The sequence below is a fragment of the Phascolarctos cinereus genome, unplaced genomic scaffold (genome assembly GCF_003287225.1).
Source record: "Phascolarctos cinereus isolate Bilbo 61053 unplaced genomic scaffold, phaCin_HiC Scaffold_2;HRSCAF=192, whole genome shotgun sequence".
Taxonomy (NCBI): domain Eukaryota; kingdom Metazoa; phylum Chordata; class Mammalia; order Diprotodontia; family Phascolarctidae; genus Phascolarctos; species Phascolarctos cinereus.
Window position 1 is genome coordinate 299,692,610 of NW_027555625.1, and position 18,585 is coordinate 299,711,194.

The 18,585-nt window shown below is 38.6% G+C and overlaps 1 protein-coding gene across 4 annotated transcripts in view; it reads left to right on the top strand.

Annotated features, from left to right (window-relative positions):
* NR6A1 (nuclear receptor subfamily 6 group A member 1) overlaps positions 1 to 18,585 on the top strand; it is a 281,799-nt gene that overhangs the window by 182,788 nt on the left and 80,426 nt on the right. Inside the window, exon 1 of one of the 4 annotated variants that reach the window (XM_020967570.2) lies at positions 7,856 to 8,155. The exons of the other annotated variants lie outside the window; for them this stretch is intronic. Within the exon in view, the coding sequence (XP_020823229.2) occupies positions 7,999 to 8,155 (157 nt within the window). The 5' untranslated portion in view covers positions 7,856 to 7,998. Of the gene's footprint in view, positions 1 to 7,855; positions 8,156 to 18,585 lie in introns of those variants that run through there. 4 annotated transcript variants of the gene reach the window in all.

The window sequence follows — 18,585 nt, forward strand, 5'->3', positions numbered from 1 at the left end:
GGACAGTTGGAGTCATTCAAAAGTCACAACACCAATATAGAAATGTAAGTGATTGTTACAGTTATTAGTGTCTAAACATCAACGATCCTAAGCTGTTCCTATCGTTTAAAATCCAAAAGTGGCATCCAAAGGAACACGACTCCCAGGATTTAAGTCAACTAAAGCTGTTTTCTTTTGCCCTATCTCCAGACTGCATTTTCTGGCCTCATTACTTCTGTCTGTGGCCCTGCCATTCGCTTGGGTCTTCCATGTTCTCAAGGTCCTCCCTCCTTCACTTTCTTGGTTTTTAGTAAAGGTTTTATTGATGCCTTTCGCTTTTATATCACCAATATTTCTGGGTAGAGTTCTCCATCTATCCCACCCTCCATTAAACCCTTCTTCATAACAAAAAGAGTTGAACAAAACCAACCAGCACAGTGGCTTTGTCCAACAGTATATGCAGCATTCCACACCCTACTCTTTACCAAGAAGAGGAAGTCCTTCATTTCTAATAATTAATAAATTACCAGGTCCTCTTAATTTCCCATATACCACATCTCTGGCACCTGACCTTTTCCACACTATCTTCACACAGCCTGGAATTCAAGGTGATCCACGGACTGACGCCATCTGAAATTTGTGGTACTTTCACTCTAATGTCTTCTATGCACTGTATGCTGGCTAAACTTTACCCAAACACCTCCTTGCAATTCCCTGAACATATGCCTTTGCTAACCTGTTTCCCACCCTCTTGGAAGGCCTTCTCCACTTCCCTTCTTCACTTGTTGATTTGTTACCCCCTCTATAAAACCCAAGTCAAACACCACTTCCTTCCTGAAGCCTTCCCTGAACAACTAGATCAGTAACAAACAGGTCTTGCCACACTTTGCACTTTTTAGATACCCTTCTGTATTATAATCTGTTAGAGTTATTTATGTGTGTCCAATCCCTAGACTAGACCAGAAGAAGTTTCATGAAGGCAGGTAAGTAGGAACTCTCTCATCTAAACTTTTTGTATTTTCTTCAACACTAAGCACAGGTCTCTGCATGAAGTAGGTGCTTTAAAATGGGTGCCACACCTTACTGCCTTGATGGGAGTATTTGAGATCTTAGGACCTTCACTAGGATCATCAAATCTCGGAACTCATAGAAACCTCAAATCTAGTCCAGCTCTCTTCAACATCCCTTAAAAAGGGCTCACCTCCTTGATGCTTGAAGACTTCTAAGAATGGAAGTTCTTCTGAAAGTTTTCCTTGGACCAAACCAAAATATCTCCTTCTACAGTTTCCACATGATAGGTCTACTTGTGTCCTCTGGGTCAAGCAGAATAAGTCCAACTCTTGAAGAAAGTGATCGTCTCTTCACTTCCTGTGCCAGGCTTTACTTACCTAAGCTGTATATCCCCAGCTTCTTCATCTTTGCCTCATGTCCTTTCTCTGTACTGCTTTCCCTTCTTTGGGCATCTTCCAATTTCAATGCCCTTTCTAAAATGTGGTCACAGTACTCATGTGCAGAGGATAGTGTCTTCTAGATTCTGTGCTTCTATTAATGAAGCCTAAAATCACATAAGCTTTTCACCTTTTGGGGCTGCCATTTCACAGAGTCAATAATGTTGCAGTCTACTAGGGTTCCTGGCCCCTTTTTACAGGAACTGCTTTCTGGTAGCATCTTCCTCATTTTTGCCAACTTTAAGTAATTTATCCAGGTTGGTTATTTCTTGTCTTTTCTCCTTTTCACACAGTTTATTGTATGTGGTTTGAACTTTAAACCCAGATTATAAATCGCTAGATTCTTTGTAGAAATGGCTTTTGTCATATTCAAGGTCTAATATTTACTTATGTCCTGATGATGTAGGTAACTAATCTATAGACAGGGATTTGGAAGCAAGGCAACGAGGAGAGAACAGACAGACAAGCCTGTTGATTCATACTTGGACATGAAATGAGTAGCCTTTTGCCCCTCAAGCCTGTGAAACTGATATATTGGGGGTTTGGCTAGGAGGAAGAATAATAATTTATGTAAAGCCCTACAAAATTGTAAGTTATCAGCATCTGATCTTCACAGCCATCCTGTCAGGGTAGCAGGGCATAGGCATTGTTGTCAGTTTGAACAGTGAAGCTACAAGGCCCACGAAAGTGTGAACTTACTCGTCCAGGTTCACACAGATCATAAATGGCCCGGCCAGGAATCTAACCCAAGTCATTGGAAAGCTTTCCAATATGCCATGTATCTGCCTTGGAAGAAATAGTCTGCTATTTTAGACTGTTAAAACTACCAATGCTTCTACTGAACTTCAAAGTTTATAAATTGCTCTCCTCAAAAACAACACTGTGAGAAGGTAGTACAAGTATGATCTTTTTTTTTTTTTACTACAGCTGAGAAAAGCGAAGACCTGAGAGGTTTAATCTTGTCTGCACTGATGAAACTGAGAATTTAACCCAGATCTTTTGACTCCAATTTTGAACTCTTTCCACTATACTATTCTGCCTCAAATTCCTGATGAGAGCCCTCCTCTGGTCTGTAGCTGATATTTAAAGGGCTAAACTTGAATGAGACAGGAGGGGGGGGCGGGCGCTGGAGGAGAGGGGATGGCAAGTAGGCACAGATATAAAGGCTATTCACATGACTTTAGTCTTTCCTTGACATCCCTTGAGGGATTTGAGCAGTATCTTTGCTTAAAAAATAAAGTAGCTTCTTTGCAGTCACAGCCAAGGTATGCCAGATAGGGGAAAATTGTAAACTCATTATTTTTTTTCTTGTCTCTGTGTAGATAAACAGGTTAAGCCTCTAGCTCCTCAGCTTGGAGGGAGGGTCTGCTGCTATCAGGGATTGCCACTGGGCTGGTTTGCAACTAGCTCAGCCAGTTTGCAGACTTTTTAAAGTCCAAACCATCAATTAAAAATGAGAGCTTTGTTCTTGGGTGGGATTTGTTGAATTTGGAATTGGGGCTGGGTCAACCAGAGGAGGCACCCAAGGAATGACCTCAAACCTTTCCCGTCTTTAAGATATACTTTAGCTAAAGGATTTTCTTTCCCTTTGTTAACCTTGTTTTTCTTCCCCTGCCTCCCCCCCAAAAAAAACCTTTCCAGCCTTTCAGTGTTATCTCCTCACAATTCTCCTTTGCTATCCCAACTCTAAGGCCTATTTTCAATACTACTTAGGTCTTATAATGTAAGAGCTAGAAGGGACTTTATTTAGAACATAGAGTGTCGGGGTATAGAATATTAAGACTTCTTGATATCTTAGCATGTACAATATTGAATGTTGGAGTTGGAAGGGATCTTAGAGTATAGGATGTTAGAACTGGAAGGCACCCAAAACTGATTTTTAGAGATGAGTGGGACCTACCCTATGAACTAGAATGTTAGTGTGGGAAGGTACCCTAGGACACAGAATTTCTAAATCCTAAAAAGGAGACCTCAAATTGAATAATACTGAGTCATTTTATTCCCAAGTCCTCCATCAACATGTTTTAGTTACTGTCAGAGGAAAACTGTAAAATCTTTCTTCTGGAAGCAATGAAAAAGAATCAGAGAATGTGAAAATAAAGTAGAAAATGACTTCATCAACCAGTCATTTTTCTCTGCTGTTGTTTTGGCTACTTTCCAATTCTTCACCCACACACCCATCCGTTGACCTCCTCTGGAGAAACATAAGTAGTCTTTTGTGAAAACCAGCATCTGTGGATCCTTTAAAGCTTTTCCCCCCACAATAGCTGATTTGGATGGTGTTACCTATAAAAGGATTCGTTTCTAGAAATACTTACCCTGAAGCATAAGATGAAAGATTGGCTGAGATCTCATCCTGATTAATCTCAGAATTAGAAGAAAATCTTAGAATTCAAAGAGAGGTCGTATGATTTTGAGTTGGAAAGAGACCTGAGACATCTAGCCCAATACACTCATATTTTTAAAATAAATTTTTGTTGATGTCTTTTGTTTTTTACATCATCATTATTTTCCCCAGTATTTCTCCTTTTACCCTCCTAGGGAGCCACCCCTTGTAACAAATAGTATTTTTTAAGCCAAAAAAAAAAAAGAAAGAAAGAAAAAGAAGAGGAGGAAGAAAGAATCAGCACAACCAATTGATTTGAACAAGTCCAAAAACTGTATAACACCTGCAGACCTTCCCTCCTCCACAAGGTAGGTTGGGAGCATCATCTCCTGTCTCTTCTTTCAAGTCATGCTTGATCTTTATAATCTTGCAACGTTCACTCTTAATTTTTGTGTGTGGAGCTTCTTTCCTTTTACATTGTTGTAGTCATTGTGTGTATTTTTTTCATGGTTCTGCTTACTTCACTCTACATCAGTTCATGTAACTCTCCCCATGATTCTCTGTTCATCATAGTCTTCATTTTTCCCCCGCACTAGTACATTCATTTTCCATATACATGCAAAAAAGTGAGGCCCTGAGAAGGTTAAACAACTTGCCCAATGACATACAGGTAGTAGTTTGATAGTTTGTGTAACCCCCTGCCTGACGTGAAAATCTTTTTTGCAGTATCTCCAGCAAACATCCAACTTATAGTTGAATGCCTCCAGTATATTTTTGGGAAAGCTTGTGAGAAAGTAAGAACAAATCTATTTAGACAGCCACCTGATTTATCTTCCTACTAGATTGTAAGCTCTTTGAAGGCAGAGACTAGATTCTAAGAAAATATCATGACGCCTGTAAGATAGATGTTCAATTAAATATTTGTTAAATTTGATAAGCTAAGTCCTTACTTAAGCTCTCTGAGCCCAGAAGTGTTTTTGTAAAATACACATCACATCCATTTACATTTTTTTAAGGGAGACATTAATTTACATTATGATAGTCTTAAAAAACTAAAAAAAATTCAAATTGGTGATTTTGTTTCCTTTCTGCTGTCATTTGCAAGAATTGCATTCATATCCAAGATTGTAGTATGGACTTTGGGATTGTAACTCATTTATCCATCTACTTTGTTAAAGTAAGCTCCTTTTCTTATTATAGAGAATGTTCCCTGTCAAGGGCCTGAAAGACAAGCAGAGAGCTTATTTTTTTTTTCTGGATTAGAAAGGAATTAAAAATATTTTCTGCATTTTATTTTTGCTTTTCTTAAAATTAATAATGGTTCTGTGAACTTATAGATCTCATCATCTCTAACCTATGCTCCCAAGTTCATGGCATGTAGAGCTGAAATGGACATCATAAATCATCTAGTTCAATCCCTTCATTTTATGGATGAGAAAATGAGACCCAGAGAGATTAAGTGGCTTGCCCAAAGTTATACAGGTCATGTCAGAGACAAGTTTATTCACATAACTTCAGAAACATAAGCGTGGGCTTCTACAAGAGGTCTGACTGGAGATGTTCAAGAAAAGATTGTATAATCATGTCTGGAATGTTATAGAAGAGATTCTGCTGCAGGTGTTATTTGGTAAGGTGACCTATGAGGTTCTAAGAGTTTGAAAACTCATTTAGCCATGAAGCTAGACCAAAATGAACTTAGATTCCATCTTTATTCTCATTAATATTAGCAAAATTATGTATCATAGAATCCTAGAGTTGAAAGGATATTAAGATGTGATCTAGTTAAATCTCTACATGAAGCAGGATTCTGGACTACAAAATCTCAGCAAATATTCATCCAGTCTCCACTTTAGAATTTCGAGTGGTGGGGAGAATGCAAAACCTCCTGAGGCAACCCAGTCCACCTTTGGACAATTAGGAAGTTTTTCAGCATATTGAGTAGAAATCAGGCTGTCTGCAACTTGAATCCATTGGTCTTTATTCTGCCTTCTGGGGCCTAGCAAAACAAATCTAATCATCCTTCTTCATCAGATCTGATCAAATACTTGAAAACTGTGATCATATCTATCCCTCGACCTCAAAATCTTCTCTCCCCAGGCTAAACATCCTGAATTCCCTTAACTGATGCTCCCAAGTCCTGCATTCCAAGCCCCTCCCTGTCCTGGTTGGTCTCCTTGGGATGTGCTCTAGCTTTTCAATGTCCCACCTAACCTATGATATCCAGAACTGAATGTAATAATCTAAATGTTGTCTGAGCAGGGGACAACTAGATAGTCATCTCCTTTTTTGTGGATATGACTTCTAGAGCAGGCCCAAATCCCACTGGCTTTTTCTAAAGCCACCTTGGTTGTGTTTGTTAGAACAAGACAAATCAGTAGTTTGAGCTTCTCCCATTTTTAAATCATTACACCTCTTTGGGCTGAGGTGCCCTGATTTGTGGAACGATCCTTAGTCCTCCTTTATCCTTAGATCCTTTGTCTTCCTTGCTAGAGAAGACCACTAGTACTGACCATAGCAATTATTTGCCACTTAATCTCATCAGAACAAAGTGATGAATTACTACCTTTCCCTGAAAAAGGAATGCTTTCTCTAGAGAATGCTACAGGAGGTATCTTGGGTTGAGTTTGTCCTTAAGGGGCAGACCAAGGACCAGAAGGAAAAACTTCAGAAAGCAAAAGTGTTTTTGAAAATTAGGAAGCCTTTTTTTGGGTGTATGTAGTCTTGTTGGGCTATGATAGCTTCCTTAATTTAAAAAAAAGTCATTCAATGTTAGAGTAAATAGAATGAAAGAACATACAGTATTAAAACTTGAATTAAGGACACCTACATATTAGACTTCTGAAACTTGCCTCATCCAGTCACTTCATTGTACAGGGTTCAAAAAGTGATTTGCTCCAGGGCTAGTAAATGGCTGAGCCTGGATTAAAAATCTAATTTCTTTACTCTTTCTTTATGTCTTCATCATACTTCTTTTGTTTTTATGTCTCATCAGCAATCCTTTTTCTCTTTGACATCGTGTTCAGATTTGCCTGGTTTTTACAGGGTAATATCAAAGCAATTGTGTGTACCCATGTAACCTCCAGAATATGTAGCCTTTCTCTATAATGTTTACACGCTTATTAATTAGGAAGGCAGTGGCATGATGGGGTTTTCTAAAAAGTTCATGGGTTCAGGGGAATGAAACCAGAATCATCAGTTATGGAAGTTAAGATACAAAGCCTTTGTTCTCTTTATGGTAGTAAGTTTTTAGCTTGGTTTTGACTTTCCATGTTCTGAATCATTTATATCATATATATGCTTTGTGCCATTTGCTGGTGAGAATAAGAAATTGTAAACCAGAGTTAAAGTTACTTACAAGAACATTAGGCAGTGTGGCTGGCATAGGAGAATGAAGGCTATTCTTGGAGTCTTGAGAGCCTTGGGTTTGAATTCCTATTCTGGCACTTGCTAGTTGCTCTAAGTCCTTTCATTTCCACAATCCTTTTCCTTATCTGTATATTGGGGATAGTAATATTTACAACATTCTTGTTCTGAGGAAAGTTTTTCAAAGAACTTATAAATGTGAATTTTTATTATTAGCTGTTTGACCTTGGGCAAATTTCCCCCCCTCTTTTAGCTTCAGTTTCCTCTTTTCCTAAATGGGGGGAGGGGGAGTGTTGGACTTTTAAAAACTCCTCCTAAATTCTAGCATTGTCTGTTCTCAGGTCCCTGTCACCTCTAACATTTTTACATTGTATATTTTAACATTCGGTCTTCCCAGTTGCTTCCCACCTCCAACAATATGATTCTAGGATCTGGCATGTCTTTGTTTTTATTGCAACAGCCCTCACCAAAACAACAACAAAAACCCTCCGCATTTTCTCTTCCTTGCTACAAAAATTTTACATCCAGGTCCTGAGACTACAGCCCAGACCCTTTCTGAAATGTCTTAAAAGATTTTTTTAAAGTTGTAAACTAACAGAATTGGGGCTAGGGAGGAGGGGAATTCCCCAAATACTTCCTTTTGCATACAGCTTAATCCTGTGCATTTATATTCACCATCTCTGCCATGCCCATCCAGTGTGGGAGGGTGGTTACTGTAAGAGTGTACTGAGGTAAGTGCCAGGCATCATTGTTAGCTGAGGAAAATAAGTCTATCAGTTCCACTTAGATAACCTTTGGTAGTCCACAGCCTGCCTTACACGTTGTGACCTCAGGGCTTGAACTTTGTAATCACATGACCAGCTTGTAAACTGACCTGTGAGGATGACTGTTGTAAGCCAAAGCTGGGAGAGAGAAATTGGCACTAAGTATGGTGAGGTCTCTCTTCAGGCCGGGGCTTGTTTTGTGATCTCTCATTCTTCATGGCTGCTCCAGAACTTCTCAGCAAACTTGGAGAAGCATGAAATGGATACATGGGAAGGTAAAGGGAAAAGACTGATTAATAATGCAGTGCTGGCAATGAAAGGTTGAGAGAATTTCTTGGAGGGTTTATAGCAAACAGTAAGCCCCTATAAGGGGGGAGGGAGGAGAGTCGGAGGGCAACTGCTTTCTATGTATGGGCAAAAATTCAGCCTTTAATTTTGAGTTTAAATGTCTTAGAGCTGAAAGACAGGAGGAGACAGGGAAAGGTTTCTTTCTTTCCCTCTCTTAAAAAAATGTTAATGTTACTTGTATGTTTGAGTGTAGTCAGCCGTCACTTGCCTTTAGCTTCTAAATACCGTTTGCTGATTTTTTTTTAAACTTACTCTGTTTATCCCAGTGCTTAATGTGTTTAGATTTTAAATTCCTTAATCCAAGCCACCATCTGGAAAAAGCTTCATTTACTATTGTTAATTATTGATAGTATCAGGGGCTTGTGAGGCCCTTGATAAGGCAGCTTGGGCTCTCTGGGGACTGATACTGGGGTCAGATATTTTCTAGCTTTGTGGAGGTGGTAAAGTCCTTGATAATCTGTAAAATGAAAGGGTTGGAACATATTCTAACATTATATATGCTAGTTTCTATTCTAAGTTCTCTTCCAGATCTTAAACCTGTGTACTATTATAGTAGTTTACTTACTCATTTTGTTCTTCAGGGGAAATTGTATAAGTTTGTTCTTTTTCTTCTGTATTTCTAATTCTAAGAAAAGCTGTCTTTTGTGCAGTGGTGGGTTTATTTTATTGGCAAACCCTAACTCGAGAGCAGTTTTTTAGTCCTTGAAATCTTTGAATATATTTTATAATCGCCAACAACCTTGTATGAGGTGGTATAGAACTTAGGATCATACTTTTAAAATTCTATGAACATTTCCCTTATTATAATAAATGGAGCCTAGCTTAGAGAGTCTGTTCTCCTTCCTCAAAGGGGAAGAGAAAGTTGGTTCTTAATGACTAATAAATTTTAAAAAATTAATTTATGTAGTGCTTTGTGCCTTTTCAATAATAACTTTGTACAGAATTTTTATCCCCACTTACTAAGGGGTGAAAAAAAATTGTTATCTCCACTTTATAAATGAGAAAAAAGGAGGCTGAGAGAGGTTAATGACCTGCTCAGGATCATCACAAACTTAGTAAAATTTGGATTTGTAAGGTACATTAAAGAGAATTTTATTCAAAACTCTCAGTTTATAATGTACTGAAATCCTCATTTTTCTTCTCCAAAGCTAGGACTCTAGTTAATGCTAGGATTTTCTGCCTCAGGACCTATGTAGCCTTTTAAACATCTCCCAGAACATCTGTGAAATCTGTGGGTAGCAGGATTAAACCTTATTTTAGGATTGATTTGAAACCAGTTATACATATATTGCATAGTGAGGGGTAGGTATGTCTTAAGGCTGGGGGTTGGGAAGGGGAGGAGTGTTGCTGAGAGCTTTCTTTGTGATAATTTGGCTTCTATAATATGTACCTCCTCCCTCCCCCTTACTAGTAGCATGGTGTCAGTTTTGATTGTATGTGAATTGTAGGCCCCTTCCTCTGGAATTCTTTGCAAATTACAAGCCAGTCCTCCCAACTTTCCTCCCACCCTCATTCCTTCCCAGACATCCTAGTTCTGAACATTTCAAAATTTGCAAGGAAAAGTATAGAACATAGAATTTGGTGTGATTCTTTACAAACCTAATTTATTTGTGCCAGGAGTTGGGTTCCTAAGAGCAAATTCTGTGCAATAGTTGAAGCCAAGGGAATAATATTGAGGATTATACACTGCCAGATTTAGGGGCTAAATATGTGCTGGATTTTGTAAATTTCTTGAAGGGAGACAGGCAGTGCTTGTTCAGGAATCCTCTGTGTTTCCTCAGTGCCAAATACAAGGTGTTGCACATCTATTAAATTTCATTCAATTAAAAAAACCCCAACACTTTAACTGTCCGACCTTAGTTTCTGTATGAGATGTTTCCTTAGTAGTGCAACAGTAACTTACAGTATTCAAGTAAAGTCCACAAAGTTGTAATAGTGTAATTGCTTTAAAATATATGATCTTGTCCCCAGAGAGGAGGTGAGTAAAATGCATCTTCCTCCTTTCCTCACCGGGGATGTAAGTGAAGGGCTGCTTATATGGTTGGTTATAACGAAGTTAAATAGTATACACTGACCAGTTTGATCATTTGTTAGTGTATTTTGCACATTCTTTTTGTTACATAGTGAAGGATTCATGAGTTGAACAGGGGAAGGGATATGTAGAAAAGATCAATAAAACATTTTAAATATGTATTGTACCCTTTAAATGACAAATCCAAGTCAAATACATTTACATCTATTAACAGTTTAAAATAGACTGCTAGGGAAAATAATGTTCAGTTCAATGAACCACTCCCTCCTATTCCTATCATTTCTCTTTGTCCATCATCTGTTATTTGTGTAGATATTTTTCCTTATGTAATTTGTCAGTGTATATGCTCTTTGGGTTCTGCTTTCTTTGATTCATATCATTTAATAGTTACGAATTTCTGAATATTCATCATGGCTATCCTTTTTTAGTAGCATTTAAAGTTTAGAAAAACAGTGTTAGATTTGGAAAGGACCTTAAAGCTGAAGTTTTCTTTCCTCCCCTTACATAGACTTTTTTTTAATGAGATGAAGAAGTTAAGAAAAAAATTATGTAAAGTCATAATTTTTATTTCTACCTGGATTCTTCATGTTAAAAAACAACAACAGTCAAAGAAATCTGTTTTACTGGGCCAAAAACATTATTCTGGAACTAAAGGGGAAAATTCAAACTAATACAACCACAGTAAAGTGGATTGTGTTGGATGCAGATGAACAGCTACTGTAAAAAAAAAGTGGTTGACTCAGTTGCTGCAACCCTGATTCTTCCATATTTGAGGCCTTGTCCATTTAAATTAACCTTTGTCACAGCTGGGCGGACAAATGTTTTTGTTTTAGTTCACAGAGGGCTAATTCTATTCAGGCTTTCCGAGGGGCCGCACAATCTGCTCTTTCAGCCTTGTCAGTCGCTAGGCAGGAAGTCTTACTTCTTTAAGCTATCTTTCAGAACGGGGGGTTGGGACTTAGAGAAAGGTGGGGGAAGGGACTCTAAGCATCTCTTAAAGATCAATAACTAGGGAAAGGGGAGTCGGGGTGGGGGGATGGGAGGAGAAGAGCCATTGTGTGAACTGAGAGATGGACACAACTCTTCCCAGCAGTTTCTGGGAAGGCAGTATATAACCAAAAGCCAACCTCTGAAGTTACACACCCTTACCTTCTTTGCTCTTGAAGAAACATATCTTTTTAAATAGCTCAAGAATTAGCCTATGCAAAGTTTTAAGCTTGCTGGAATATCATAATTTCCAACAGTAGTACAAATGATAACTCACAGAAAGAAGTAGAAGTATGGCATAGTGGAATTCTTTGTCATTGACAAGTTGTAGGATCTTGGTCACTTTGTCTTGTCTGGGCCTGTTTCTTTGAGGGCTCTTCTACCCCTAACAATCTATGATCTAAATTCCCTTCTAATCCTAACAATTCTCAAATTCCAGCTTCAGATATGGGTCAAACTGGATGACCTATGAGGTCCTTTCCAAATGAGTTTGTGTGATCCATCCTTCTACATCTTAAGGCCCTCTTCTTGCTCTAACTTAGGATTGTAGTAAGATTAAAAACTGGAAAGATCATGTAGCCCATTTCCCTCAATTTATAGATGAAGAAACTGGAGTCCTGAGAGGTGAAGTGGTTGATTTGCCTAAGGTCACACAAGGAAGTAAATAGAGAAATCTAAATTCAAACCTGGGTTTTCTGCTAGCAAAAATACCCACAATACCACCATTCCTTACCTTCAGTGTTCTAACATTCTGTGTTGTTATGTCTTTCCAACTTTCCAACATTCTCTATTTTGAGATATGGGTTTAATATTCAGTGATTTTATATTAATTTAAATTTTACAAGGCACTTTTCTCAAAGCTGTCCTGTAAGTGTGGGGGGTACACATTCCTCCTTATTTTATATTAGCTTTAAATATGAATTACTTTCCTTTTTTTTTTTTAACATAATACACTATTTAGCAAGAAAGGGTAATTTTGGATCTTGGTAATGTGATTGAGAAGAGATTCAAATAAAGTATTCTTTTTAAGAGACAAATATTTCTGTTGCTCCATATTGGTAGCCAGGCATTAAGAACATTGAAAAGACCCAGATTCAGTCAGAGTTTCAGTAACACATGTGTGAAATCCCTCCCCTTAAACAGCTGGTATTGGCCCTTGAAACTCCAGCCTGGCTCAACAAATGCTCAATGTGTGTTATTTTGAGATTAGCCTAGATCAGAGTGATAACCTAGGAATCAGGCAGAAGGAAAGAGCCACTTTTAAATCCATTTTTTAAAGGAATGTTTATTAATGTCACTTTGGTAGATCTCTGGAAAATGGACAGTTGAGGGGGTGTAGGGTGTCAAAATGATGGGGGGGGGGAACCAACAACATTGTTGCTAGTTTAATTTTTATGTAAGAAGGCCACAGCCCCACGGAATTATTAAGCATTGTGCCATTCATCCCATCCCCACTTACCTCTTTGCTTTTCCTAACACCTGGGAGAATAATTCACATTTTTATAGCTGTTTGTAAGGGATAACAACCCTGTGAAGGAAGCAACTGGAAGTTGGATTCTCATTTTACAGATGAGGAGACCTGGATTTAGACTTTAGAGAGTTGAAATAACTCACTTGTTGTCAAAGGACGAATATGTAGTAAGACCAAAATACAGATGAGGAAACAAGCACGGAACAGTACATGTCTGAGCAGGGACTAGAACACTAATATCTTGACTAAGCCTCTTGAGAACTCTTTGCATTAGATCTTGCTGCTGTTGTCCTACTGTACCCCCTCTCCTTGAGGTGCCTGGAGATAATTGGGGCAAGTGTCTTTTGTGATGCAAATACTTTATGGCCTATAGAGAAAGTTCACTCCTAGGGAGGAATGAATTCACTGCCTTCTTCCTCCCTGTGTGAGCCCTAAGATGTCAGCTGATGCTAACAGCTGAGGAAGATGGATTCTAAAATAGCATGGTGGGCTTCTCCCAGAATGCCTAGGCTTCATCTCTGAGAACCAACTCAACCAACCAGATTTCTCAGATACGTTCTTCCAGAACACATACAGTTCTTCATAAGGCCAAGGACAAAATTTGTTTCTTTTAAGCAGAAAATATTTTCCACACTTTCACCAGTGTCAAGCAGGTGATCTGGAACCTCATAGGTGAAGTGACTTGTCTATACTTGTTGTGATTTTTAATGCATACCAATTCAGTTAGATTCTTTAAGCATTTATTAAGTGCTTTTGTGAATTATACTGTGATGGTCAGTGAGGATTCAAAAAGAAAAAACACCATGTTCTCTGCCCACAAGGCACTTATATGGGGAGAAGCTGTATATGTGTGTGTGTGTGTGTGTGTGTGTGTGTGTGTGTGTATATGTATATGTATATATATTATTTTAGAGTGTAAACTTTTTTCTATATACTCTGTGTGTGTGTGTGTGTGTGTGTGTGTGTGTGTGTGTGTGTGTGTGTGTTGACTTGCCCAAGGTCTTTGAACCCAACTCCTGTAACTGCAGCATTAAGGTTCTTTTCACTGTATCCTCTTTTTTAAAAAGGGATAGGATGTTAGGATTTCAGGCTGTTTTAAGACTGGTAACACATTTAGGGAATTGATTGAAAATTACTAAATTACATTTCTTTAGCCTTAAAGTGATTTTACAAAGTCATGTAGAGCTCAGATGTTAGACTGTTAGAGCCTACTTTTTGTTCCCCAGTATCCAGATCTTTTTATATACCTTAAGTGTTCACGTTAGGGTTTTTAAACACAGAAAGGACCTTCTGAGAGAAAAAACAAACATCTGGATTGTTTTAAGGCTTGTGGGATTCTGTCTTCCCTTTTTGGAGTGGGGGGTGGGGGTAAGGGTAGAGAATAGCATATGAGAAGGAAGCTTCGTTATAATCAAAACCAGGGCCTTCAGTTATGATTGCATTAGTACTTCGAGCTTTTTTTTGAATAGCAGCTAGATTTTCTGAAGGAATTGTTCTGAGAGATTCTAATACTACTAACAAAACTTTTTAGAATGTCTTTTACATTGTATTAAAATCGGTTTGAAATCTGCCCAAGCATTTGAAACAGTTCACCCTTTAAATGTGCCCGAGGGAGGTAGGGGGAAGAGTTCAGGAGGAGTCTGAATAATCTTCTGGGTTCAAGACGAGGTTGGGACTTTTTTGCAAGGGGCAGTTTAGCATTTTCACACTGGGGCCAACCGTAGGCTGGTGTTTGAAGCTACAACTGTGTTTGATTTAGCGCGCAGCTTACAATGGACTCGGAGAACAAAGCTGAGGCCCAGAGGCATGAGTATGGAAACCCGACTGTTATCCTGAAATCTAAACCATTTTTCTCCTGTTTGTGGGATTATTTATTTTGAAATTGAGGGAGTCATTTACAAATGTTTCCTTTAAGTCTACCCTAAAATTCTGCTGAAGCACTTTAAAAGCCCTGTAGATATGTATTAGCAATGTAGAATCATTTATTTATAACATGTTAATGCTGAAAGAGGTATTAGAGATAACGTTAGATTGTAGCCTGTTAGAGCTTGAAGAGATAGAACTGCAATACGGATGGGGCAGCATCACTTGGGCCTTTGCTTCAGGTGCTGCTTAATTCAGGATTATGTTGCCCTTCCCCCCCAACACCTCACTTCATAACCCTAAGTCTTCCATACCTTATACCACCACCCTCTTACTAGAAGTTGGAGCTAGGTATCTTTAAGTGGTTCTCTGGGTACTGCCCATTCGACCTGAAGTATGGAAGTGAGAGGGAATGGGAACTGCATGAAACTTCTTAATCAAGGCAGATAGGGGCTAGAGAGGCCAGTTTTGATCAGGAGGATAGGTCTTGATCCTAACCCAGAACCTACCCCCATGGTGTAGAAGGGAAGTTTTGATTTGGGTAAGGGCCAAGCCAGTGGTCTGAGAAGGGTGTTGGATCTTTGGACATCACCACTTACTTATAGCCAACATCCCCAACTTTGTCGTTCCCACTCCTCTATCTTCTTCCAGCCTTTACTGCTTCTAGCCCCAGATGCAAAAAGGCCTAGTTATGTCTCTGCTTAATTTCATGCCCTCATTTTAAAGGTGAGTGAACTGAGGCCCGGAGATGTATAAGTGAAAACTTCCATGAGAGTGTGGCAGAACTGGGATAGCCATGACCCACCTCTTCCCAATTTAGTGTTCTTGATTTGTTCTTCAAAGTGTATATTTGGGATGTTAAATATTAAAATAGGCTTTATATCTAGTAAAATAGTATAAATTTACTAATTCAGTTTACCTCTGTGTATTCTGAAATTTTCTATCTAAACGGAGCTACAATTTAAGAAATCTACATTTTAAGGTCATGCCCCAAGTAAGGGAAGTGCTTTTTGTACTCAGATTTCAAAGCTTACAGAATGTTTATGACATTGCCAATACTGAGATATACTAAAGAGCTCAGGTTGATCTAGAAGTCATTGCTAACTCTTTCTGATATACTAAAACCAAGGAATTTGCAGTGAGTAGGGAAGAAATAAGAAAGGACAGGAGTCAACAAGCTGTGGGGCTTTCCTGGTTTGTCCTTGGGACCAATCAGAATTTCTACAGAACTTTTTCAATTGTGTAAACACTGGCCTAACCTTTCTGCAGGTTCTAAATGACCGTTTTAAAGGTTAATTAGGCATCAGAGTTAAGGGCTCAATTTCAACACTCAGTTTGGCCTGTATTGCCCAATCTTCTTCAAGGTTTCTTCCCAAAGAACATCTGCTACAAAGAGGATTATGGAGCTTTAGAGTTGGAGAACCTTAGAACACAGAGCATTAGAGATGAAAGTGACCTGAAGAGCAGCAAAGCATAGAATGTTCAAGATGCAAGGGGACTTTAACTATCAACCATTTAGTCCTAAGAAAACTGAGGGCCAGAGACGGGGAGATGATGCCCATTTTGTCGTTTGTGCCCACAGCGTACGATACAGTGGTTAAGAATGTGGGAATGCAAAGGTGGCACACTTGGACAGAATATTCAGAAGAAAGGGGTACCTTTTAAGAAACTTACCACAAAGTTTTGGAGAAATTCTTGATTTTTGCTAACATGTTCACTCCTTAAAATTTTGTCTCAGGTGATGTCCAGAAATCTTTTAATTATAAGAAGTAGAAAAATGGACAGTGGATCTCATGGAAATGCTTTGCATTTAAGAAAAAGAAACCCCTACAGCCAGATCCTCTAAGAATTCTAGCTGCTGCTTCTCAGGATGTGCCTACATAGATGGCTTTATAGAGCCTTGATTGCCTCCTTATTACTGGTGCTGCCTAGTGACATGCTCCACCCAGAAAGATCTGAAGAGTGTTATTAGGCCTTTTAACCATGGGATCTTAGATTTTGCTAAAGGATTTATGGTGGTGTTGATTGAGGGAACTAAAGGAGGATGGGGGGGGGTGTTGCAGAAAAGGAGGTGAGCTAAATTCCATGAGGAGAGGTTATGTTAATCCTCCTTAAATTTGAATCAGATAAAAGGATGTACAGGGTAATTGTAATGATCATGTTTAATAGGACTCCTAATATGTATTTTTCTCTTGGCAGTCTCAAGAAAGATACCTTCATTTTTCATTTCTAAGGAAATATGTAAGCTGTAAAGCCAGGGTTGTGATCATCACACAAGCAGTATCAAGCAGGGCCTTATTCTTCCTCTCTCTCCCTTGTCCCCTCTTGTTTTAATAACTCATTTAATTTCTGTGAAGTTAGAATGATAGGCACTTAGAACGGTGAAGGGACTCTGAGACAGAGCATGTTGCATCACTCTTGTGCATCATTTATTCCTAACTACTTCATTTTAAAAGGCAAAAAACTGATGACCAAAAAGGAAAGCTGTATCACAAATAATAATGGTAGTGTTTATATTTGTCTCCCTGGAGTTTTTGCTTTAGCTAAGAAATGCCTTTTCATGAAAACTTTTTATCTCTTTGCCAGTGGGCTATTCTCATGGGCCTCTTGCCACTAGAAATGGAAAACTATTGAAGACTGAGACTGCCCTTACAAAATTAAAAATTGATAGGACTGTTCTTTGTAAATGTCATTGATAACTAGCTGTTATTAGTCCTTGGCTAAATCACTTGTCTTTCTGAACTTTTTTTCAGTTCTATAATACTCCTTACCTCGCTGGATGGTTGTTAGGGAAGTATTTTGTAAACCCTAGAAATGTGAGCTGTTATTATTAAACAATTGATAAATAATTCTGGGGAGAGAAGTCACACACATACAGGTGTGGTCATTGTAATGAAACTGGTAGTTATGATCCCTAGTACTGAAAAGGGCTTCATTGCATGAACTTCCACTAGGCTGCCTAAAGTTTAACACTCAGGCCTTCCAACTTCTTATTAGCCCCTTGGCCTTTGGCAAATCATTCAACATCTCTGGTTCTTGGTTTCCCCACTCACAAAATGACAGGTTTGAACAAAACAATCTGTAAGGTCCCTTGGAAAGGCAGCATGTGTAGGGAATAAGAGCACTGAATTTGGAGTTAAGAAGATCTAGATTCAGTCCCTGCCTCAGAGACTTATAAGCTGTGTGGGCAACTTGCTTATCCTCTCTGAATCTCGGTTGCCTAATCTATGAAATGAGGGAGTTGGACTTGATGATCTCTTAAGTTCCCTTCAAGCTCTAAATAAATCTTCAGCTTCTGTCGTTTTATGTTCTATAATATCTTCCAATTTAACGTTCTCTCATTTAAGGTTTTTTTCTGGCTTGTCTTCTATGGATAATTTTCTTTGGAATCTTTACCAGAAGTGAGAAAAGTTTATAGATTTAAAGATAGATTTTTCAGAGAAAGAAATGTCTTTGGCTCTGAAGAGAGATTAAACCATTATCCATAATTATAACTATGATGAGTGAATAGAGACTATGGGATTCATTTGGATGGTAGTATATGACATAGGGACAGCTAAATGACTTAGTGAATAGGAGTGCTAGACCTGGAGTTAGAAAGACCACAGTTGAAATCCAGCCTCAGACACTAACCAGCTACATGATGCTGGACAAGTCACTTCACCTGTTAGCCTTAACCCACTGGAGAAGGAAATGGCCAACTACTCTTTGTCAAGAAAATCCCATGGACGGTATGGTCCATGAGGTCACAAAGAGTCAGAAGTGACTGAAAACTGAACAGTACCAACAAAGTATATGACATGTGTTTGCTGTGAATGAAAATGAACTTGTTCATGCTATAGATCCATTTTCTGAAACACTGATACCCTATATGAACCAATTCCCACATATGCTTTCCAGCTACATTCTATATTTTGCGAATTCATAGGGTTTCACTCTCACAATGCAAAGAGCCTCATTTCCATTTAAGACCCTAGAGATGGACAACAGTTTACTGTCATATC